The following is a 26,110-nucleotide window of genomic DNA, read 5'->3' on the forward strand; positions in this document are numbered from 1 at the left end:
CTACACAGAAGCTAAGAGCCAGGAGTTTCATAAGGGTTTCCCATGTGGGTGCAGGGGCCCAAGCACTTGAGCCATCTTCTGCTGATTTCTCAGGTGCTTTAGCAAGGAGCTGAATCAGAAGTGGAGCAGCTGGACACTGAACTGGCGACCACATAGGATGCCAGTGCTGCGGGTGGTGGCTTAACTTGCTACCCTACAGTGCTGGTCCCCCATATATCTTCTTGAGTAAGGAGTCTGTTAGGGTGTTTGACCCCTTATTTAATCAGGTTGTCTTCTTATTGCTGTTTTATTTATTTTTAAAGATTTATTTATTTATTTAAAAGGCAGAGTGACACACAAAGTGGGAGAGTCAGAGAGATCTTCCATCTGCTGATTCACTCTCCTAATGACCACAGTGGCCAGGGCTAGGCCGGGCTGAAGCCAGGAACCAGGAGTTTTATGCAAGTCTTCCACATGAGTGCAGGAGCCCAAGTACTTGGGCCATCTTCCGCAGCTTTCTCAAGTGCATTAGCAGGGAGCTGGATTGGAAGTGGACATATGGGACTTGAACTGGCACCCAGATCAGTTTTAATATTTTTGGTATAGTTTGGATAACAGCCCCTTATCAATTATGTCTTTTGCAAATATTTTATCCTAGTCTGTGGCTTTTCTTCTCTCTCACTTGACACTATCTCTCACAGAGCAGAAGTATTTAATTGTAATGTAAATAGGTTTATCAATTCTTTCTTTTATGGATTGTGCCTTTTATGTTATATCTCAGAAGTCATCATCAAATGCAGGATCATTTGGATTTTTCATATATAATTTTCTAGATATTTTATATATTTTCAGTTTACATTTAAGACTGTGATTTATTTTGAGTTAATCTTTTGTGAAAGGTATAATATCTGTGTCCCACATTTGTATTTTTCACATGGAAGTTGTTTTGTTCCAGCACCAATTGTTAAAAAAGACTTTCTTTTCTCCATTGTGTTACCTTTACACCTCTGTCAAGGATAAGTTTTTGCAGGCTCAGTCTTTAGGGTCTCTGTTGTGTTTCATTGATCTGTTTGTTGATTCTTTTGTTAATATTGTGCTTTCTCTCTTACTATAACTTTATAGTTGTTTTTGAAGTTGGATAGTGTATGTACTCCAACTTTCTTCTTTTCCTTCTGTATTAAGTTGGTTATTGTGGGCCTCTCCTTGTAAACTTTAGAATCATGTTGTTGATCTCCACAAAATAACTTGCTGTGATTTAGACTGGGATTGAAATGAATCTATGGGTCAAGTTGGAAAACTGCTTTTTTTTTTTCTCTTCCTATCCATGAACTTGAATATCTTTCCATGATTTTAGTTTTTTAACTCTTTTTTTTTTCATTTTTGCAGGTTTCCTCATATAGACTCTGTACACTTTTTTTTTAGATTTTTATCCAAGTATTTCATATTTTAGGTTCCAATGTAAATGACATTGTGTTCTTAATGCTAACATCCACTTGTCCCTTGCTGGATATAGGAAAGCTGTCTTTGTATATTAACTTTGTATTCTGCAATTGTGTTTCATTGTTTACTTGTTTCAGTTTTTGTTGATTCTTTCTGATTTTCTACATAATCATATTAACTGTGAATGAATATAGTTTTATTTCTTCCTTCTCAATTTGTTTACCCTTTGTTTTATTTTATTGTGCTATTGAACATAAATTATTTTTAATCCTGCAAAATTTTACATAATGGATATCACAATGAATTCTTTTAGAAAATTTAAAGTATCATATATTAAATAAAAAGTGCTTTTGATAAGGGATGGATTAACTTTATGTGCAGAATAATTAAGAAGGGCTTTTAAGTTTGAAAAATACTTCTAATTGTCTAGTATTCTGTATTCTTTTTCCAGGATTTCAGTTAATTTCTATGCTTAATATCTTTAATGTTTTGAAAGGCTTTTCCTTTCTTGCTTAGTAAATGGTATCAATAGGCTCAGCCCTGAAGTCTCTTATCTTTTTCACTCCCCTCCTTCTCCTCTCCTCTTTCCTTCACTCTTCTCCCTTTTCACTCATTTCTTCATACTTTCTTTATGTACCATCACCAAGCCTCATAGTTTAAAATATTCCAGATGTACCAGCTTACCTCAAATATTTGTTCTCCAGACTTGTACTTTTTCCTGATCTGTGACTGGTGTATTCCCTTCTTGGTATTTCTGCTTGTTTGTTAACAAGCAGACATTTCAAACTTCAAGCAGGATTCTTTATTTCCACTTTTCTAGCATATAATTTGTTACTCCAGTTTTCCTGTCTCAGCAATAGGCTCCTAAGTGGTCTCTCGTTATCAGTGGTGGCCCTTCTTCCATCCATGTCTCATCAGCAGTTAACGGTATCTTTTAAAAACATGAATTGGTCTTTTTTCCAGCTTGGGCCCTCCAAGATGGCTCCTGCGAAGAAGGGCCGTTCTGCCATCAACGAGGTGGTGACCCGCGAGTACACCATCAACATTCACAAGCACATCCATGGCGTGGGCTTCAAGAAGCGTGCCCCTCGGGCACTCAAAGAGATCCGGAAGTTTGCCATGAAGGAGATGGGGACTCCGGATGTGCGCATTGATACCAGGCTCAACAAAGCCATCTGGGCCAAAGGAATAAGGAATGTCCCATACCGCATCCGCATGAGGTTGTCCAGAAAAAGTAATGAGGATGAAGATCCCCCAAACAAGCTCTACACTTTGGTTACCTACGTACCTGTCACCACTTTCGAAAATCTACAGACAGTCAATGTGGATGAGAACTGATTAAAGTTGTAAAACTGAAAAACAAACAAACAAAAAAAACCAAAACAAAACAAAAAAACAAAAACCCAAAAAATCATGAATTGGTGATGTTCTTCCTCTCATCAAAATCACCCACTGAATTGCTCTCTATTGTGTGTACAATAAAACTCAAATTCCTTAGCTTTGCTTACAAATTTCTATTGAAGCTGACCACTTCTAACTTATCTAATATTTAATTCATCATATTTCCCATGTCTACTAATTTCTAGGACACCCACTTTTATTGATTGAACACTAAGCTTCTTTATGCTTGTGAGCATTTACATAAGCTCATCTGCATCTTCACATGAGTGGCTGTTTCTTGTCTTTTAGTTCTCTGAGTACAATCACATGTGATTTAAGACAGCCTCTAAACACTGTCACATCACCAGGTTTGGATTCTCTGCCCAGAACTTCTTACTATCTGATGACTTCTTATTTATAGTTGTTTCCTGTCTCATACACTCCTATCCTTGCTCCCTGTAGTCCAGTTGCCTATCACAGCATTTGGCTCCAGATAGACACTCTATCTATAAGTTGAACTTATGGATGGATTCAACAGTTCCTCAATAAGCCTAGTTTAAATTTATTTATTTATTTTTTTACTTTCTTATTTATTTGAAAAGTAGAGAAGAGACACAGAGAGACACAAAAAGATCACCCAGCTGCAGGTTCATTTCCCAAATGCCTGCAACAGCTAAGGCTGGGCCAAGCTGTAGCCATGAGCTGGTAACTCAGTTCAGGTCTTCCACATGAAGAGTAGGACCTGAATTACTTCAGGTATCACCTGCTGCCTCCCAGGGTGCACAATATCAGGAAGCTGGAATGGAAAGTGGTGGAACTGAGACTCAAACCCAGGTATGGCAAGATGAGATGCAGGTGTGACAAACAACTGCTGTTGCTGAACCTGCTTTGTATCAGGTGTTCTTTTGAGGCCTAGAAACTGATGGTTGATAAGGCCTAGTTCTTACCCCTTCAAGAATGCTAGAGCCTACTGGGAGAGAGGCAAATGTACATGTAATTATGATATAGAATGAAGGGTATAATAGACATGCCTGAGATATTTTGAGAGCATACTGAGAGACAGTTGAACTCAGCTTGGGAGAGGAAGTGGTCTTGGAAGGCACTCCAGAAATAAAATGTTATAATAAGTCCAGAAGAAAAAATAAGGACTGTCTAAAGTAAAGAGGGAAGGAGAATTTCAGGGAGAAGGTATGTGAGAAGGCCTGAAAGTAAATATATCCTTCATGACCTCAATCTCAGAAACCCATACATGAAGCATATAAAAATCCAGCTTTTCTTAAAGTTTTTTTCTGCCTGCACAATCTCTTAGAAAAAAGTGTGTATTTGTTACCTAATGACTTAAAGTATTACTTCATATTTCTCTGCAATTCTTTTTCTTTTTTAAAGAAGTAGGATACACACAGTTTTAGTCTTCTAGGATTTAATAAATAAATACTATATTTATTCATACTGTAAATAATATAAATGTCAGTCATCCTCTTGAAAGGCTTAATTCCATTCAGTTTATTTTGGTATGAAAACTCTTCCACTCCAATAATTCTTTAGTTATATAAAGTTTGTTGTTTTTTTGCATTGCAACTGCCAAAACTAACCATGATATTCTAGATTCTGATATATAGCTTTATACAAATACAGAGTAATCTTTGGTCTGTTATTTCTATTGCTCTTGCAAATGATATACCAAGTGTTGTTGCTTTGAAGTACACATTTTTTTCTCAAATCAAAATTGTTACTCTAGAATTTATCATCTTGTATATATATTGGTGATATCATTCTCTACTTCCCTAACCTAAAATTCCTTGGACAGTTATGCTTTATCTAGATGTTTTGAGTTGCTTTTCTTTTTCATTATCTACAGCTGTGATTCCCAACTTTGATTATACATTGGAATCATCTGGGGAAAGTAAGAATGAAGATGAAAACACATCATATCAAAACTTATGTGATAAAGCAAAAGCAATGTTAAGAGAGGGAATTTTACAGCAGTTGGTGCTTATATTAAGAAATTTGAAAGGCACAAAATAAAGGAACTATCAATGCATCTCAAGAATCTAGAAAAACAACAATGAACCAAACCCAAAATTAGTGTGAGGAAAGAAAAAAATTAGAGAAGAAATAAACAAAAATGAAACAAAAAATTACAAAATATCAGTGAAATGAAGAGCTGGTTTTTTGAAAAAATAAGCAAAATTGATACACCATTGGCCCAACTGACCAAAAAACGAGATGATCCAAATTAATAAAATCAGAGATGAAAAAGGAAATGTAAAAATAGATACTACAGAAATAAAAAGAATCATCAGGATTACTACAAAAAGCTGTATGACAACAAACTAAGAAACATAGAAGAAATAGATTCCTGGACACATTCAACCTACCAAATGTCATAAAGACATAGAACACCTAAACAGACAATTAAGCAACATGGAGGTTGAATCAGTAATAATAAAGACCCTCCCAACAAAGCCCAGGACTGGATGGCTTCACTGCTGAATTCTACCAGATATTTAAAGAAGAACTAATTCTAATTATTCTCAAGCTTTTCAAAACAACTGAAAGGGAAGGAATATTCTCAAACTCCTTCTATGAAGCTAGTATCACTATAATTTCTAAACCAGAAAATGACACAACAGGAAAAGATAACTATAGACTATAGAACTATATCTCTGATGAACATAGATGTAAAAATCCTCAACAAAATATTAGCTAATCGAATCCATCAATACATCAACAAGACCATTCACCTGGACCAAGTGGGATTTATCCTTGGTGTGTATGGATGTTTGAACATTTGAAAATCAATGTGATCCAACATATTAACAAATTGAAGAACAAAAAACATATGATTATCTCAATAGAGGCAGAGAAAGCATTTGATAAAATACAATATCTTTTCATGATGAAAATGTTAAACAATTTGGATATAGAAGGAATATTCCTCAACACAAACAAGGCAATTTGTGACAAACCCAGTTCTAGCATCTTATTGAATGGGGAAAAGTTCGAAGCATTCCCCTTAAGATGTGGAGCCAGACAAGGATGCCAACTCTCACCATTGCTATTCAGTATTGTCCTGGAAGTTTTTACCAGAGCCAATAGGCGATAAAAAGAAATCAAAATGAAACAAATTGGAAAGCAGCAAGTCAAACTATCCCTATTTGTTGATAACATAATTCTATATACAGGGGTCCAAAAGACTCCACTGAGAGACAATTGGAGGTCATAAAAGAGTTTGGTGAAGTTTAGACTATAAAATTAATACACAAAAATCAATAGGCTTTGTATAAACAGACAATGCTGAGAAATAATTTTTAAGCTAAATCTTATTCACAAAGGCTAAAAAAGTCATCAGATACCTTGAAATAAATTTAATCAGGTGTTTCAAAGATATCTATGATGAAAATTACAAATCATTAAAGGCAGAAACAGAAGACATTAAAAAATGCAAAATCTTGCAAGTTCATGGACTGGAAGAATCTATATCATCAAAGTGTCCGTACTACTAAAAGCAATTTACAGATTCAATGAGATTTCAATAAAAATACCCATGACATTCTTCTCAGATCTGAAAAAAATGATCCTAAAATTCATTTGGAAACAGAAGAGACCCTGAATAGCTAAAGAAATCTTATACAAGAAAAACAAAGCCAGAGGCGTAACAATACCTGATTCCAATACATACTATATGGCAGTTATCATCAAAACAGCCTGGTACTTGCAGTAAAACAGATGGACAGAATCATGGAACAGAATAAAAACTCCAGAAATCAATCCATGTATCTACAACCAACTTAATTTTGACATAGAAGCCAAAATCAATCCCTGGAGTAAGGACAGTCTCTTCAACAAATTGTTCTGGCAAAACTGGATGCAGAAGTATGAAATAAGACCTCTATCTTACACCTTAAACAAAAATCAATTCAAAATGGACCAAAGACCTAAATATATGAACTTATACCATGAAATTACTAGAGAACATTGAGGAAACTTTTCAAGACATTGACATAGGCAGAGACTTTTTGGAAAAGATTCCAGAAGTGCAGGTAATCAAAGCCAAAATTGACAAATGGGATTATATTAAATTGAGAAGCTTCTGCCCTGCAAAAGAAACACACAGCAAAGTGAGGTAACTGACAGAATGGGAGAAAATATTTGTAAACTATGCGCCCGATAAAGAGTTAACACCAGAATCCATAAAGAGCTCAAGAAATTCAATAAGCACAAAACAAACAATCCAGTTAAGAAATGGGCAAAGGACTTGAACAAGCATTTTTTAAGAGAGGAAATTCATTCAAATGGCCAACAGACACTTGAAAGAGTGCTCAAGATCACTAGCCATCAGGGAAATGCAAATCAAAACCACAATGAGGTTTCACCTCACCACAGTTAGAATTGCTCTCAGACAGAAACTAACAAGTAACAAACACTGGCGAGGATGTGGGGAAAAAGGTAGCTTAATCCGCTGTTGGTGGGAATGTAAGCTGGTGCAGCCACTATGGAAGACAGTATGGAGATACCTCAGAAAGCTGAAAAGTTATCTATACCCTCATGTTCCTTGCAGCTAAGTTCACTATAGCTAACATATGAAATCAATCCAAATGTCCATCAACTGTTGACTGGATAAATAAATTACAGTATATATACACTACTGAGCACTACTCAGCTGTAATAATTGAAATTCCATCTTTTGCAGTAAGATGGACACAACTGTGAAACTATTCTACTTAGTGAAATAAAACAGTCCCAGAATATTCTTTCCTTGATCCAAGGTAACTAGTAGATAACCTAAAAGGTAATGTGTTGGAGTGAACAGGACATTTTGAAATTTGATGACTGTTTGCAACCCATGTCTCTTCTTTTGAGGAACAGTGTGTTTTTCTTCCTACTATTTGTTGAACTCTTTTAGTTAGTGTAGAGTTAAGCTTATTATCATTATGTAAACTGAAAGTAGATCATTGTAAAAATTAAGAGTGAGAATGGGAGTGGGAGGAGGAGGAATGGTTGGAGTATGGGTGAGAGGAAGGGAGGTATCATTAGTTCCTAAATCTGTATATATGTAATATGTGAAGTTGTATAACAAATAAAATTAAAAACAAGGTGTCTGCATCATGTATTTGAATGAGTTGGATTCCCTGATCCAGCTCTTGGCTTCAGTTTCCTGCTAAAGCAGATCTTGAGAGGCAGTGATAATGATTCAAATAGTTGGGTTCCTACCACCACATGGAAGATCTGGGTTGAGATCTTGGCTCACATTTTTGATCTAGCACAACCCCAGCCATTGTGGACATTTGAGTGATGGACCATGGGATGGGATCTCTCTCTCTCTCTCTCCCTCTCTCTCTCTCTCTTTCTCTCTGCCTGTCTCTGCATCACTCACTGTCTCTGCCTCTTATATGAAGAAATTTTATGACTATGTTCCATCTCAAAAATTTTAATTCTTTTGGGTGTGACTTGGGCAGTGAGATTCTCAAAATATTCCTAAGTGGTTCTAATGTGCAATCAGTGTGGAGAACAATTGCTTTAGAGGTTTTGCTCCTCAGGGTAAAGTCTCAGCCTCTGCATTACCTGAGATCTTGTTAGCATACAGAAGCCTAGGGCCTACTCCAGATCCAGAGAGTCAGAACTTGCATATCAACAAGATCAGTTTGATCCAGAATATCGTAATGTTTTCTCTAAACTTGTTGATCTCACTGTAAATATCCCCTTTGAAATTATTTATAAAAATGACAAATGTGAAAAGTTCAACACACATCTTTAGTCTACTTGTTAATTTACCACCCAGAGCTTGTTCTTTCCCATCCATCTTCTGTTTACTGTCTCTAAACCAGATCTCAAGTTAAGAGTTTGTTTACAGTCCTAATGTAATTCTTTTTAAAAGACTTTCCAGTGGAGCCATGTAACTATCTTCATAGGATTTTAAATGAAATATTTCCAAGATCCTCAACTTATGAATAAACATATTCTGTCTTAAACATCAATAATACAGGGGCTAGCATTGTGGTGTAGCAAATTAAATCACTTCTGCTGTGCTGGCATCCCATATGATTGCAAGTTTGAATCCAGGCTGCTCCACTTCTGATTCAGTTCCCTGCTAATGCACCTTAGAAAATAGTGTAAGATGGCCCAGGTACTTGGGTCCCTGAGCCCATGTGGAAGACCCAGAAGAGACTCCTGGCTCCTGACTTTAATCTGGTCCAGGCCTGGTCATTGCAGCTGATTGGGGAGTGAACCAGTAGATGGGAGACCTCTCTCTTTATCTCTCTGTAGCTGCATTTCAAATAAAAAAAATTCCATAAAACAGAAATAATTAAATAAGTTGGAAAACACTACCTGATTAAGGTCAAGAAATGTCATACACATTCCAAAATATGAAGTTTTGAGCCAAATGCACATTCAAAAAGTTTCCAGATAGCTATTTGGTGAGTTATGAGTGTCTATAATTTCCCAAGATTTTTTGTTGTATATCTTCTTCACATAAAGTTGTAAACTTTATGTTTTGGTCATTTGTCTTTTTTTGAGGAATGTCTGCGTAGATCCGTTGTCCATCATTTAATGGGATTAGATGTATGTTTTATTTTTGCTATTGGATGGTTTGAGTTTCTTATATATTCTGAATTTTAATTTTAACTTCTTGCCAGAAGTAGAGGTGCAAATTCTTTCTCCCATTCTGTTATGTTTTTGCTTCCTTTGCTGGACAGAAACTCTACTTTGACAAAATCCCATTTGTCTATTTTTGCTTTTGTTTCCTGTGCTTTTGTGGTTTAAAAAGAAATATGTTTTATTTCTTTGGGACTAACATTGACTTTTTTTTTTTTATAAAATCAAATAAATGCCTGATTGAACAAGGATCATCTGTCTCTTCCTACTATTTCATATTTATCCCATTGGTGAGTTCTTGGTTCTGAAATTCATGGAAACATTTTCTTGTCCTCCTTTAGGGTCTACCAAGGGAAATCTAAAACATAGTTGGCTCAAGAGAGGTCAAGATGTTCCTTAGTATTTTATCCTTAAAAGGAGCAATTATTCAAAACAAAACTTCTTTCTCCTTTTTCAAGTCACATTCCTTGGGGAAGGTCTGTATGTTCATATACAACACTTACAAAAAATTGTAACCCTTGCAGGGTAATAAAAAGACATTACCAGATTCATCCATTAGATCTGCATCTCCAATTACAGACTGGACTCATAGAAAGAGAACCTAAGAATGCATGGACATCTTTTCTAAAAAATGCAGAGTTTCAGATCAGACCCTGTAAATTTTAATTCTCTTTCTGAGGCAAAGGGTGTATATATATATATATATATATATATATATATATATATATATATACACACACACACACACACACACATATATATATCTCACACCTGCAAGAACAGTTCAAGCTCATAGGCATTAGAAAAGGATATTAAATATTCTAGGGAAAATGATCAATAATGAGGCAGTTAAATGCACTGAAAGAAACCCAGCCTCTGAAGCCTTGGGGAAGAAATTGAAACCACATCTAAAACCCACAGCAAAAAAAGTGAGCTGGGAAAAGCACCTGGCCCCAACAATGCTATGGCTGAGCTCATAAAAGCAGCGGGCAATTATGTAGCTAGTACCCTGTAAAATTTGTCAGTGCACATGGAAAAACAGAGGAATAGCCAGAAGCCTGGTACAAATCAAACGGCATAAAGACTGCTAAATAAGGGAGAACCGAGAACAAGAAGGGACCACAGATGAAGCCCGGGAAAGTTCCCTGATTGCCCATCAATCCAGCCACATGCCTCAAATGCTTCAATAAACTATTTTAAGCACAAAATGTCCCAGGAGGCAGGCGGGGAAGAAAGGGGACATTTTCAGAAAGAAAGCCAACTATCTAGTTAACTTCAGCAAAGGAGATGGATTCATTACAGTGTCTTGCTTATCATTATATGATTGGGATTGAAACTCTCCATTGAGAAAACAGTTTTACCATTAAGAAGTGGTGCAGGTGGGAGAGCATTTGTCCTTGTGCTTACTCTGGTTAAGATACCTGCATCCCACATCAGAACACTTGGGTTCGAGTCCCACAGCTGACTCCTGACTCCAGTTTCCTGTTATTGTAGAAAGGCAGCAATGATAGCTGAAGTAAGTGTGGGTCTCTGCTGCCCATTTGTGGATTGAGTTCCTGGCTTCCAGCTTTGGCTTCAGTGCAGTCCCAGCTATTTGGGCATTGGGAAAGTGAACCAGTAGATGTGAATGCTGTGCATGTGTGTGTGTGTGTGTGTATGTATGTATGTATCTGCCTCTCAAATAATAGAATTTTAAAAAAAGGGAATGGAATAGAGAAAGCTATAAGGACAGAGGACAGAGAGAAAAAAGGGTCCTGGAAGTAAACTCATAGCTTATCTCTTCTCCCACAATTTAGTCAGCACAGAAGCCCAGGTCACAAAACATAGTGTGAATTAACACTGACCTCATGTAGATTATGCTATCACATAGGAATCCCCTTCTGCATTATTTGAAGCAACATGGGGTAAGGAAACAGAGAGAAAGAGAAAGAGAGAGAGAAGAAAAGAAAAAAATTGCAATGAGGATTCTGGAGGAGGCAAATAAATTTAATTGATCTAACAAATATATTTCTTTTTAGAAAAAGATTTATTTGTTTGAAAGGTAGAGTTACAGCAACAGTGAGAGATAAATACATGGAAAGAGAGTGACAATGAGAGATAAAGATGGAGGGTGGGGGAGAGAGAGAGAGAGAGAGAGAGAGAGCACTTCCATTTGCTAGTTCACTCCCAAGATGCTCACCAGGCAGGTCTTTTCCAGGCCAAAGCCAGGAACCCAGAACTCCACCCAGATGTCCCACTTGGGTGACCAGAACTCCACCCAGGTGTCCCCCCCCCCCCAACTTGGGTGACAGGACCCAACCACTTGGGCCATCCTTCCCTGCTTTCCTAGGCACATTAGCAAGAGCTAAACAGGACTCAAACTGGTCCTCTGATATGGGATGTTGGTGTAACATCTGTAGATTAACCCCCTGTCCTACCTTGCTGGGACATGTGGTTATTTGTTTAATACTTGGCTTCTCTCTTAGATTTTATGTTCTAGGCCATGTGTCTGCTTTGCTTGCTGTACTACCCTCAATTCTAAAAATAATGCCTGGTGTGGGCATTGGGTACTATAATTAAGGCATTGTTTGGGATGCCTGTGTCCCATAATTGACTACCTGAATTTGAATCCTAGCTTCTGATCCATCTTTGTGCAAATGTGTACCCATATCAGAGCCTAAGTTTGAGTCTTGGCTCAAGTCCCTTTTCCAGCTTCCTGGTATTGTGCACCCACCCCTGGGAGGTGCTTAAGACAAGTTTTCCCACATTCGAGTGCCTGGGATCCATTCCCACCTCCAGATCCTGCCTCCAGCTTCCTTCAGATGTTAGGAAACAACAGTGATGGCTTAAGTACTTGGATCCCTGCACCCATGTGGGAGACCTAGCTTGAGATCCTAGCTCCCAACCTCAGCCTAGTAGGCAAATGGGAAGTGAACAAGTGTATAGGAGATGGTTTCTGGTTGTTTCTGTCTTTCTGCCTTTCAAATAAAAATTTAACAACTAAAAAATGAATTATATTAAAATGATTAAATGATTCATCATAATTTGGTGAATATCAAAGATATGCAGCATTGTTTATATCTTATTACTGCAATGAAAATATACATAAAGCAATTTTGACTTATTCACATTCTTTCACATTCTAGAGCAAACAATAGGTTGATTAGATGCTCTGAGAGGCAAAGTGTACTTAAAAGGTCAATGAGTGGTTCATCCTGAGCCAAAAATGTAAATGTTGGAGGATTTAGTGAATTTAGGAAGTGCCTTTAAAATATGGATTCTTCTAGGAGAAATGCAGATAAGAATATGTTTCTTACCTTGGAATAGGATCATTTTCTGAATTTATTTTTGTAAGAGAAAGCTGCTACCTTCCTGTGAAGATTATAGTTCAACTCTTTTTGACAGGCAATATTCATCAATGAGCAAATGGACACATTTTCTTATGCTGTTACTTTTGGTGTTTACCAACATTATCTGTATTTGTAACTTACAGTTGTATGGCATTAGCACTTAAACCATAACACAGTCTCCTATCAACCCTGGCAGAGGCACTGCTTTTGCTCCAAGGATAGCAGTGGAAAAAGGCATAAAGAGAGGACTTGGCTTTTGATCCTGGTTTATAAAAGTTTGATAAATAATAAAAAAAAAGATTATCAGGTACTTTAAGGAAATGCTTTACCATACTCATGATTATTGCTTGATGATCATTTTACTTAGGTAATGAGGAACCATGTCTCTGATGAATTCATGCTCTTTTTTTTTTTTTGAAAGATTTATTTATGTATTTGAAAAGCAGAGTTACAGAGAGGCAGAGACAGAGAGAAAGAGAAAGGTTCACTCCCAAGATAGCCACAACAACTAGAGCTGCACGGATCTGAAGCCAGGAGCCAGGAGCTTCTTCTGGGTCGCCCACATGGGTGCAGGGGCTCAAGGACTTGAGCCATCATCTACTGCTTTCCCAGGCCACAGCAGACAGCTGGATTGGAAGTGGATCAGCGAGAGTCAAACCAGTGCCCATATGGGCTGCTGGCACTGCAGGTGGCGGCTTTACCTGCTACGCCACAGCGCTGGCTCCTATGCTCTTCTTGGATTTCTGTTGTAAACACACCAGGCTGTCAATGTCTACTCATTGATTATCTTTCCTATAAGAATGTCAAGGGTAAGAGATGATGTTGGCACAAGATACTAGGTTGGATAGCGATGTGTCCGTGTTGGGGCCTTTTCCCTGGACCACTGCCGCTTGAGTTATTTGAAAGGCTCACGTTTTGGGAGTGTAGCTTACCCAGCTGTACGCAGGCGTTCTGTCTAATTTGGGGCACCAACAGCAGTATGCTTGTATTAGTTCCATACTGACCACAAAGCCAGGCAAATGGGACTCATTGAAAAATTTCAATAGAAACTTTTGGAGTGGCTACCGGAATTGGGGCAAGCTCTGTGAATAATGATGTATATGTGTCCCATGCATCTGGAATCAAGCTGCGATGAGGTACATGGAAGGGGGAGTTATCCTGAACTTTGCTCCTGGGAGGTGCCCAATAATGTTTGCTGGATGAATATGCCTTCTGATGGAGTTTCCTGGCTCTGCCAAACAGGAGTGAACTGGATGAAGACAGAGGCCAAATATTTATTATGTCTTATTTCTCATGGTAGCTCATGCATACAAGGGGCCTTCAAAAGAAGTTTGTGTAAAATTCATATTATGAAAAATCTACGCATGGCTTTAATTTTTTCTTTCATGCCCCTGCACCCATGTGGGAGACCCAGAAGAAGTTGCTGGCTCCTGGCTTCGGCCTGGCCCAATCTCGGCCATTGTGGCCATTTGGGGAATTAACCAGCGGATGGAACACTTCCCTCTCTGTCTCTTCCCCTCTTTCTCTATTAACTCTGCCTCTCAAATAAATAAAATAAATCTAAAAAAATAAAAAGAATGCATTTGTTTTTTATTATCATAGTTTATAGTGAACATCATAATGATTATGGAATAAAAGTTGTAAATTGTAAAAAAAGCATAAGAAAGAAAATAAAATCTTCTATTTTATCTCTCAGGAAACCTTGCTTCTTAGAGTATTTCTTTCCCAGGATATTTTATGGGTATATGTACAAGGTAGGACATATACATCCTAAAAATATTTGATTCTGATTTATGTATGATGCTTTTATTCTACATTGCTTCTTTTAATTCACTTCATATTCTGGCATTTTTGTATATTATTAATTTTTTTCAAAACCAGGACTTTTATTAACAGCACTAGTTTATTCTTGGGTTGTATATTTTAATCTATTCTCTCATCATGGAGCATTTCTCAGGTTTCTGATACATTATAATTATACATATAACAATGTGATTAACATCATGGTACATAAACATTACATAAACATTGGTCTTCCTTTCTGATGGTCTTTTAGTTACTAATTTATTTTCCAGGTAAATTATGTTTAAAATGGCATCCAGGGCTGGTGCCATGGCTCACTTGGTTAATCCTCCACCTATGGCACAGGCATCCCATCTGGGTGCCGAGTACTAGTCCCAGTTGCTCCTCTTCCAGTCCAGCTCTCTGCTGTGGCCCGGAAGGGCAGTGGAGGATGGCCCAAGTGCTTGGGCCCCTACACCCACATGGGAGACCAGGAGTAAACGCCTGGCCCCTGGCTTCAGATCGGCGCAGTGTGCCGGCCGTGGTGGCCATTTGGGGAGTGAACCAACGGAAGGAAGACCTTTCTCTGTCTCTCTCTCTCTCACTGTCTGTTAACTCTACCTGTCAAATAAATTTTTTTAAAAAATTAAAAATTAAAATAAACTCTTTTAAAAAAATGGCAGTCCAGGTAACTAGCAATCCCAGGGTACTCTGATCACACTGAATATAAAACTTTGAATTTTTGGTGCAGCTGAAATAACATGTTATTCCTGTAATTTGTAGTTTTAAGATTACTATGAGGTTCTGCTTCTTTGTTTTTGCTTACTGCTTTCCTGTATTTCCTCTTCTGTTAGTTGTCTTTGTCTTCTGCCTACTTAGAAAAGTAGGCATTACTATGCTAGTAATGATTTTCCTATAAGTGAAACTTTTTTTTAAAGATTTACATATTTATTTGAAAGGCAGAGTTACAGAGAGGCAAAGGCAGAGAGAGAGAGAGAGAGAGAGAGAGAGAGAAGGAGAGAGAGAGGGAGAGAGAGGTTGGTTTTCCATCCTCTCGTTCACTCCCCAAATGGGGCAATAACTGGAGCTTGGCCAATCCAAAGCCAGGAGCCAGGATCTTCTTCCAGGTCTCCCATGTGGGTGCAGGGGCCCAAGGACTTGCGAAATCTTTTACTGCTTTCCCAGGCCACAGCAGAGAGCTGGATAGGAAGTGGAGCAGCTCGGACTTGAACCAAAACCCATATGAGATTCTGGCATTGCAGACAGCAGCTTTACCCGGTACACCACAGTGCCGGCCATGAATATTGGTTCTTTATACATTAACTCTTTCTTGTATCATCTTTTTGGCAAATATTTCTTCCATTTTTTTCCCTAGGATTTTGTTTACTGAGTTTTTCTTATGTAAAATTTTATTTGGTGGACATTTGGCACATTGGTTAAGCTGTTTGGGACTCCCACATTCCATTTCAGAGTGTTCAGGTTTGAATCTTGTCTCTGCTCCAGATTCCTGCTAATATATGCCTTGGGAAACATTGAATTTCTGGCTCCTGGCATTAGCCTTGTCCAGACCTGGCTGTTACAGGCATTTGGGGGAGTGAATCAGCTGATGGAAAATTTCTATTCCTCTCTCTCTCCCTGTCTCTCTAAAAGAAATGAAGGAGGAACTTAAAAAGTTTAAAATATGTAGTCAATCAATTGTATGATTCTTCTTCTTTCTAAAACCTTATCATTTTTATGGAAAGCTCTTATTTAATAAATATACATTTCATAAGTACAACTTTTGGATTATAGTGGTTCTTCCCCCTTCCCTCCCACTCCCAAACTATCTCACCTCCTACTCCCTCTCCTATTCCATTCTTTATTAAGATTCATTACTAAAGGCTTATCATTTTCTGCATAAAGTCTTTCCCCATCCTGAAGTAAGATAAATATTAACCTACATTTTCTTTAAGAGGTTTATAATTTTGCTTTATATTTATTTTCCCCTCTTATATGGTCTAAGGCAAAGTTCTAAATAATTAAAAGTGAGTTAATTTATTTCTCCAGTTATGAAATACTTATATTCTTTCCCCCTTGATTTATTTTTCTTTAAATTATAAATAATATGAAACTCTAATTAAAGTTTGTTTCTGGTCTTTGTGAAGCATTTACTAATTTGCATACCTTCTTTTTTCTCTTTTTTCTTTATTTTTTAAGGAATACAAATGTAATAAGTACAACTTTAGGAATATAGTTATTCTTCCCACCATACCCACCCTCCCACCCCACATCCTCTTCCCTCTCGCCTTCCCAGTCCCATTCTCCATTAAGATTCAATTTCAATTAACTTAGTACACAGAAGACCAACTCTATACTAAGTAAAGATTTCAACAATTTACACACACACACACACACAAAAGTTTGAAAACTTGTTTTACAGTTAACTCTTATAATACAACTCATTGAGGACAGCAGTTCTGCATGGGGAGTTAGTGCACAGTGACTCCTGTTGTTAATTTAACAATTAACACTCCTATGTATGACCTCAGTGGCCACCTGAGGCTCTTGACATGAGCTGCCTAGGCTATGGAAGCCTTTTGGGTCCCAACTCCAGTAGTATTTGGACAAGGCCATAAGCAAAGTGGAAATTCTCTCCTCCCTTTAGAGACAAGTACATCCTTCTTTGAAGGCCACTTCTTTCCTCTGTGGTCTCACTCACAGAGGTCCTTGCCACAGTATCTTCACTTTCCATGCCTGAAATGCTCTCATGGGCTTTTTAGCTAGTAATTTGTATATTTTCTATTATATCAGTATACTTGTATCCTAATGAATGACGACTTACAATATACTTAATATATTGTAATATAATAAATAGTATTACTTAATAATAAATAATATTAGTTAATAATAAATAATTACTTAATAATAAATCAATATTAATTTAATACTTATTAATAATAAATAATTTAATAATAAATAATAAACTCTAATTTCTAAAATATTTAATTTCTCAGAAATTAGTCTTTTTGAAGCTTTTCTTAAAAATATCTGTTCTTAGGGCCAGCACTGTGGCTTAGCAGGTAAAGCTGCCACCTGCAGTGCCAGCAGCCCATATGGGCATCAGTTTGAGTCCCAGCTGTCCCACTTCTGATCCAGCTCTCTGCTGTGGCCTGGGAAAGCAGTAGAAGATGGCTCAAGTCCTTGAGCCCCTGCACCCATGTGAGAGACCCAGAAGAAGCTCCTGGCTCCTGGCTTTGGCCTGGCCCATCCCCTATTGATGACGCCATTTGAGGGAATGAACCAGCAAATGGAAGATCTCTGTGTGTGTCTCTCTCTGTAACCTTATTTTTCAAATAAAATAAGTAACTCTTTTAAAAAAATACCTGTTCTTTCTTTGGAAAACATTTTCCCATATCCAAAAGTAACAAAATAGAATTGTGATCAGAAATATGTGAAACCTAGAAATTATATTATGAAGCATTCATGCCCTTGCAACATTTATTCTTTCTACACATATAGTTCTTCACTTACATTCTCATTTATATCTTTGGGCAAGCTTTTCTAATTTTCTTTGTATAGATTCCACACATTAAAAATAGTGGTTTTTTTTTTTTCCTATTTCCCTTACATTCTTCTTTAGTTTTGTGGGTGGAGAATCTATTCTTTTAAAAATATTTTTAACCAACTAATTTAAATTGTCAAAGTTAAATAAAGTTAGGGGTGTAGTGTGTGAGCATTCGCTGCAAGTATACAATGGCAGCTATTCTATATGCTAATTTTATGGTATTAGCCAGTATATTTTTCATACACTCAGCAATAATATATCTTTAAATATTTCAAAGCTAAAATATCACTGGAAATAATGTTTTTTTTTCTTTTTAAAGAAAATTAAGTTAATTAGGTTTATTGTTTTCAGCCACTAGTGAATTGGCTGCCTGATTTTGAATTTCTATCATATGGAAAGTTTTGTGCTAGTTACATAAAAGTGTCACAGATTTTTGCACTCTTGGCATATTCCCATGCTAGCTATATGCCACTCCTGAAAAATAAACTTCTAGGTTAGGAACACTGAGCCATCTCACAGACTCTGTCAATAGCTGCCCAATGATAAGCAAAGCTTTTGGCAGGAAGTGTCAAGTGCATGAAGCAGTGGAATCTTCCTTTCCCAAGCATTTTACAATGATTTAATAGTTCTGTGCAATATGATGTGTGTTGTCCTAGATAGACTTGGGAATTGACTTACTGTAATATGGAGTAGAGTGAGGGTGCAACAAGTCATTTTCCCAGGGTCAGTGGTTGATTGAAGCATACAAGTCCTATATGTGTTCTGGGGATGCTGCCCCTAGAACTAATGGGACCCAAGGAACCTTTGTGGTAAATCCTTAAGGCCAACCAAGGGTTTTTCATTGACATAAACTTACCTTAATTCCCAGCTTACCTATGACCTTGATGAACTCAGTGTGTCTTAATCAAAGCTACCAATTGGAGTCACCCTAGAAGGTTTTTATGAAATGGATGTACATGGGTTCCACTCTGAATTTCTAGCTTAGCTTTGAGTTGAAGCTCAGACACTGGGATATTCAAAGCCTCCCAGTTAGTTTCAATGTACAGACAAGGAAGAGATTATCTGGAAACTCTGAATTTATTCCCTCATTAGCAAAGTGAAGGGGATAATGCTGCACAGAACAGTAGTGAGAATTCAGTGAGAACAAGGTACCTGTTACTGTGTCAAAATCAACTTAAATTTCAAGATATTATTACCACTGAAAAGGTAATGATGGCTTAGACTCTAACCCAAAGTATATGCTAAAGTAGGAGGAGGTACTTCCAATAAAGTAAAACCCTGCACCCAACAACCATGCAGGAACAAGGTGCTATTCCTTTGAAGAAGAGGAAGTGTTGAATAGGGATTCTAAAAATACACTCCTAGTCCTATCTTCTAGAATTATACCCTAAGACTCATTTTCCTGATTATTTTAAGTGAAGTTGCATTTCAAGGTCTCAAAATCTTTCTCTTTGTTTATTTTATCACTAAAATAAGGTAAGGAGATATATTTTGTCTTCAAAACATATTATACTTAAACGGTGTTGGTGGTATAGTGGTAAGCATAGCTGCCTTCCAAAATGAATTATACTTGAGAATGTATAATGTTTATTTGGGCATAAGCCACTTATTTAATTTCAATTCTAGATGATTCTGGTTTAAATAAAGACTCAAATTTCTTGCCTCATAAGAAACTTGTTGTGATCATAAGAAATCTGATGAGATTTTTGACAAAGAAACCTAAAAACTATCCCTCTAAAATTCACCATCTTTTCTAAATATCAAGCAAAGGCAGCTACTTAAAATCTTAGGTCCAGCATGAGTTCTATCCCTTTACTGTTATAATCTGTATGACCTCCCAAGGTTTCAATCCTCCTGCCATTGTGCTTATGTTAAAAAAAATTCTTCAATAATTCAAGTGCGATGAATTTCCATCTCTCTCTCTCTCTCTCTCTCTCTCTCTCTCTCTCTCTCTATATATATATATATATATATATATATATATATAAAACAATGGTAAAAGACATATTGCAGGCATCTTTTTCCATATGGTGCTAGCAATTTGGATTTTAGTAGCAGTTTTTATAACTTGCAGCTTACCACTAAAATGTCAGAACCCCTGAGAATAAAACAACTTCTATTTTAGGTTTTAGATTCATTTGCTCTGATCTCTCAACCAGAAAAACTGACTCCAAAGGCCTTTTTATTCTGAATGAATTTGGCTTTCAGTTCACTACTACCTTTTCAGTTTACTAAGGCCAAGAGTGTTCCAGTATCTGTTCTCTTTGTTCACTTACTGACATTTATTGAACATGTGCCATGAGGAGCAGGCTGACACCACAGTTAACAGGCTAACCTTGATGGCAGTGGAAACCAGTGTAAGAGAAACCACATTTTAAAAAAAGAAGCACACTGCCAGAAGACCATGTGCTTAAACTAAGCAAATGCTCTCCCAATTTTTAGACCAATTTAAGAAATTTGAGTGAAAACCATGCAGATTAGCTTGTTCTGAGAAAATTTATAAATTTGCCTTCTTGCTGACTTTTAAATTAGAGCCACATTTTATAATTGGGTAGTTTTTGAAAAAGCTCACTGGGAAAATTTAACTTTCAAGCATTGTCACACAGCAACACCTACTTCAGAGATGGTCTTTCTCATAATTTGCTTTCTCTGATATCCCCCTGGTCTAATAAGGAATTTGATATCTTGATGCTACATAAGCCTCATTTAGATTAGATAACTCCTTATTCTAGGGAAATTGTTTCATAAGGAAATTTCATGTTAGAAATTGACCACATTTGATTACTACTAGTCCAAGAGGATTATTTGCCTACATCTTCACTTTCTAAGCAGTTTGCTACAATTAGTTAAGTGGGCAATGTCCCATTAAAGCATCACACGGAGTTAGGATAGCATTTCCAACTCACTGACATTTAGATAAATTCAGGGACCAAACAGTAAGATTCTTGGAACTCTTCATTGATTTGATTGAGTGCATGGACTCTGCTTTGGGGAGGATGACACTGGGGGATTGTGTCTTGCTGAGATGGTCCTGACAGATCTCTTATGTATGGTTGGAGCAGGGAATTCGGGTTGGCTTTTTAAAGGTCGCCCTGTGAGACTCAATGATACTAAGGACACTTTGCTTTTTATTGCAGGCACATAAAGTCTTCTGTCTTTAATTGAGGGTAATTTTCTCAAACTAGAATCATCTGTGGAAATTTAGATTTCATGGTGTAAATTCTAACACCCAGGATTAGGTCAGAGTGAGGCTAGGGAATTAAACAACTTTTGAGGTGCTAGGATATGTCAAGTTTTAATAAAAAAGATAGCTACCTATGGACTGAGGGTTAATCAGTCTTTAAGGAAATAAGAACTTTTATTCTGTTCAGAAAAACAAAAGTTACTTTGAATTACTCACAATCTCTGTAACAAGACTGTGATCCAGGGAACACTGTGGGCTTGTTGATTTTTTCCTTCATATAAGTGGGACAGGAACAGACACTGGTGTCTTTCTGTCTTTCTGATGTTGGTATGAAGGCCACTCTTTCTGTCTGGTAATCACTGATCAATTCATCGAGATGCTTGGAGTATTCACTATGCCTCAAATTGAAAAGCCAGTTCTTATTTAACATCGGAATAAATTCTTCTGATACATTTCCGTGCCAGCCTCTTTAGAGGCATTTTCTGACTCATGGTACCTGGCAAAAAGTGGAAGACAGAAACAGCCATGTTCTGTTTTTCTTCCAGTGTGAATCACCATGGATGCCTTTTTCCAATCAGAGGTAATTCCCCTGCTCTTCGTGTGACTGCTGCCTTTTATTTGAAGGAAATCTCATTCTTGCCTACATAAAATTATTTTTTCAATAAGTTCTCACTCTGTGTTGTTCAATACATTACCCACTAGCTATATGGGACTATCAAGCAATTGAAATGTGGCGAGTTGGAATTGTGATGTTGTGTAAGAAGTAAGTGACATAAACATTTGAAGATGAATGATTAATAAAAAAAATTAAAGCTTAGCAATAACCTATTTTATGATGACATGCTGAAATAAAACTTTGCATATACTGATTAAACAAAATGCATTATTAAAACTAAATTCATTGATCTTAAATTTTTCAATGTGGGTACTAGAAAATCTAGTGCTACTTATGACTCACAGTTGTGGCGCGCATTGTATTTCAATCAGGTGGCACTATTCTAGCATAGAGGTTCCTAGCAGTTGTTTTTCTTTTAAGACTCAGAAAACTGTAGATACTCAAAAGATGTTTGTTAGGTAAACAAAGTGGTATCAAATTTTAAAAATTCTTTAATCAAAATAGACATTAAAAAACAAATTTTACAAAGATAGGGATGCAAAACAGGTTGCAAATAATACAATCAATGGACTCTCATTTGTTTATTCAAACAGCTTATGCTGATTAAGTACTTACTATGAACCAGTCACTGAGTATAACCAGTTGTGAACAAGTCCCTATTTTTTTTAGGCAGTATTTAAGGAGTTTTTGGTTGAACATAATGTTATATTTCTGAAACGGTGACTATGAGGTAGAGGAGGAAGTAACAGTGAAAATAGCCCAGCGTAGTGGTGGTGGATGGGCTAGAATAAGAAGTCAGAAAAGACTTCCTGGTATTCACACTATTTTAAGAGGCAGGTTTTCTCATTTCTGCCTGTTTTAAATTAACCCATTTTACACAAAAGCCTATGGGGTTAGGATATACTTATTCAGCAGTCCCTAAAAGCTTACAAATGATAAATTAAGTAGAGTTTATTTACCCTCTGACAAATCCTGTAGCTTGAACTATGGCAGATTGGTCCAAAAGAATACAAACAGCTGGATAAATACTCCCCCTGAAGTTCTTATATTTTTTCTGGTTCAATTAATAATTAAAGCACTGCTCGGTACAGAACTTGTGTGACACTTCTCAACAAGCTGGTTGAGAAGGGTCCATTAATCACTGACTATTAATGACAGGGTGGTATGCTGGAAGAAGAGTGGGCTCTGGTATAACATAGGGTAGGAAAGTGTTTGAGATTTGGGGTTGTTAGGAATGCTAGTGAACTCTGAGTCTTAGTTCATTCAATTGTAATGTTAGGAAAATATAGAGGCCACGCTCACTTATGAGAGTAAAGTGACATTGTATATGTAAAATGCTTAACAAACTTTTGCTACATAGTAAGCAGTAAATGAATGATTAACATTATTATAAGTGGGGAAAGAATTGTTTGAAAGAAAACAGTGTGTTAAATTACAATCTAGTGGATAGAATATAAAAATATAACTTTGATCATAAAAGAGAATAAAAAACAAAAAGAAGAATGTACATTGCTTCTTGAGCAGAAAGTTTAGGGATGAAAAGAAATACTTTGCCTTCACTAGGTTTTCCTAAATAATATCTTTGAAATAATTCTTCTTCTCTCCTTTCTCCTCCTCCTTCTTTTTCTCTCTCACTTTTTTTTCTCTCTCTACTTCGAAGGATTTAGTATTATTTTACCATCTGGGCCTGGAGTTTTTCCTTAAATATTCCTATTGTTTGTTTTGAATTTCCATTGTGCTTTTGCTAAGAGATTTTCTGTCTTCACATTCTTTTATGATGCCTACTATCTTTCCCTGTTTCTGTGTGTAGCTCATCCTTAAGTATCATTTGTAAGGCTGGATGAATGGTGACAAATTCTTTCAAATTCTGTTTGTTTTGAAATGTCCTTATTTCTTTTTTTTTTTTTAAGATTTATTTATTTATTTGAAAGTTGGCATTACACAGAGAGAGAGGCAGAGAGAGGTCTTCCCTCTGCTGGTTCACTTCCCAAATAGCCACAACGGCTGGAGCTGTGCCAATCCAAAGCAAGGAGCCAGGAGTTCTTCAGGTGCCCAAGGACTTGGGACATCTTCTACTGCTGTCCTAGGCCATAGCAGAGACATGGATTGGAAGTGGAGCAGCAGGGACTCAAACAGGTGCACATATGGGATGCTGTCACTGCAGACGGAGGCTTTACTCGCTATGCCACAATGCCGGCCCCAAGGTCTTTATTTCAACTTAATTTATAAATAAGAGCTTTGCTGCATACTCTATTATGAGTTGACAGTTTTCTCTTTCTTTTAAGACTTGAGCTATATCTTTTTGTTTAACCTGTAGAGTTTCTGATGTGAATCACCTGTCAGTCTAATTGGAGATCTTTTGAACATGATCTGTGATTTCTCTGGTGCACATTTTAGGATCTTTTCTTTATGTTCAACTTTTGAGTGTTTGACTATAAAGTGGCATGGGGAAAATCATTTCTGATTGTGCCTATTAAGAGTTCTTTGTGCTTCCTATACTTGGATGTCTGTACCTTTCTACTAATTAGTGAAATTTTCTGCTATTATTTCTTTGACTAGGTCTTCTAATCCATTCCATCTTTTTATACTTTCAGGAATTCCTACAACACATATATCTGTTTGATGGTATCCCATAAATTTTGAACACTATTTTCAGTTTTTATAATTTTTTTCTCTAAGATATTTCCAAAGATCCTTCTTCTAGCTCAGCTATTCTTTATTCTGCCTTAGTCTGCTGTTAAGGTTTTCTATGGTATTTTTTATTTGACATACTGGATTCTTGCTGTCTAATGGTTCAGTTTAATTTTTTCTCAGCATCTCTGTCTCTTGGAAAATTTCTCATCATTTTTTAAAGAATATATGTATTTTGTTTGAAAGGCAGAGTTACAGAGAATGAAGGAGAGAGAGAGAGAGAGAGAGAGAGAGAGAGAGATCTTCCATCTTCCACCCACTGTTTTACTCCCCAAAAGTCCACAACAGCCAGGAGTGTGGGAACAGCCAAAGTCAGGAGCAAAGAGCTTCATCTGGATGTCCCATGTGGGTGCAGGGGTGCCAGCATGTGGGTCACCTTCTTCTGCATTCTCAGGCACGTTAGCAGGGAGCTAGATTGGAAGTGGAGAAGCCGGGATTCAAATTGGCACCCACATGGACATCACAGGTGGTAGCTTAACCCACTATGCCACAATACTGGCCCCATGGATTTCTTTAATTCATACTTTTGCTTCTCTGTGTTTTTGAGTAATCTTATGATCACTGTTTTGAATTCCTTTTCAGTTATTTCATGAATCTCTTTGTCTTCACATTCTAACATTGATGGGTTTTTGTGTTCCATTTCTGGAGTCATATCATCTTCTTGTTCATGTTTCTAATATTCCTACATGTTTCTGCTCCTCTGTGGATATCCAGAGGTGCATGCTGGATGGGACTAGGAAACTCTGGCCAGTGCTTAAGGGTAGGGCAAGTGTCCAAAGTGACACCCAAGTTGAGCATGGGAGAGCTTCTATATCATCAACAGGAGGCCTGTATGACTGCATTGGCTGGTATGGTCAAAACCTCAACCCTGCTCTGCCGAGGTGAACCAAGTGCCCAGGGTGAAGCCACAGTACCTGTATACCCCACCCACTCAGGCACATGAACTACAGAAGGATGTATGCTCTCCTGAGCGTGAGCTCGAAGCCCTCTGCAATGACCCATCCCAGCACTCCGGAAATTCTGAGCCTTTGCAGCCAGACCCAGTGATGGCCCAGAGACCTAGCCATATATCCCATGCCCCATCACACAGTCACTGGAGTCCCATAGTCACAGGGAGCAGGAGATCCATTTTCAGCCCTGCATGCTTCCCTATTCATGAAGAAAGCCACAGCATTCCAGAAATCAGCTGCCTGCCAGACAGAGGTCGTTCAGTGCTCCACCTTGGCAAGTCCAGCTCCTTCATAGAGTGAGGGGAAGGCAACGTGCCCTTGCTTCATGGACTTGAATGCACACTCTGTCCACCACCATGCCTCCAGGCCAGACTTAGAGTGGGGAGAGCATGGGGTTAACACTCTGACAAAACTCCCTGTCACACATGGGCTGCAGCAGCCTCCACTCACCTTATTAAGGAGTCAGTTCCTTCCTGCTGGTTGCTGGGTATCTTGGTGGCAGGAAGGGAGGAAAGCAGGTGCTCTCCTTTCACAGTGTTAAGTCGGCACCCTGGCCCCTGTTAGCATCTAAAACTGAACTCAGAGTCAGTGGGGATTGCAAGGTGCTGCCTCAAGCAA

At 37.5% G+C, this 26,110-nt stretch overlaps 1 protein-coding gene across 1 annotated transcript; it reads left to right on the plus strand.

Annotated features, from left to right (window-relative positions):
* The first annotated feature begins 2,382 nt into the window (after positions 1 to 2,382).
* LOC133758391 (large ribosomal subunit protein eL31-like) lies at positions 2,383 to 2,790 on the plus strand. Its single transcript, XM_062189559.1, has one exon. The coding sequence runs from the start codon at positions 2,398 to 2,400 to the stop codon at positions 2,755 to 2,757; it is 360 nt and encodes a 119-aa protein (XP_062045543.1). The 5' UTR covers positions 2,383 to 2,397; the 3' UTR covers positions 2,758 to 2,790.
* Positions 2,791 to 26,110: the final 23,320 nt, after the last annotated feature.

This window comes from Lepus europaeus, chromosome 4 (assembly GCF_033115175.1).
Source record: "Lepus europaeus isolate LE1 chromosome 4, mLepTim1.pri, whole genome shotgun sequence".
Lineage (NCBI taxonomy): Eukaryota > Metazoa > Chordata > Mammalia > Lagomorpha > Leporidae > Lepus > Lepus europaeus.

What these genes read in the sequence shown, in the direction of transcription:
- LOC133758391 (XM_062189559.1), top strand. Translation starts at nt 2,398, where the DNA reads ATGGCTCCTGCGAAGAAGGGCCGTTCTGCCATCAACGAGGTGGTGACC.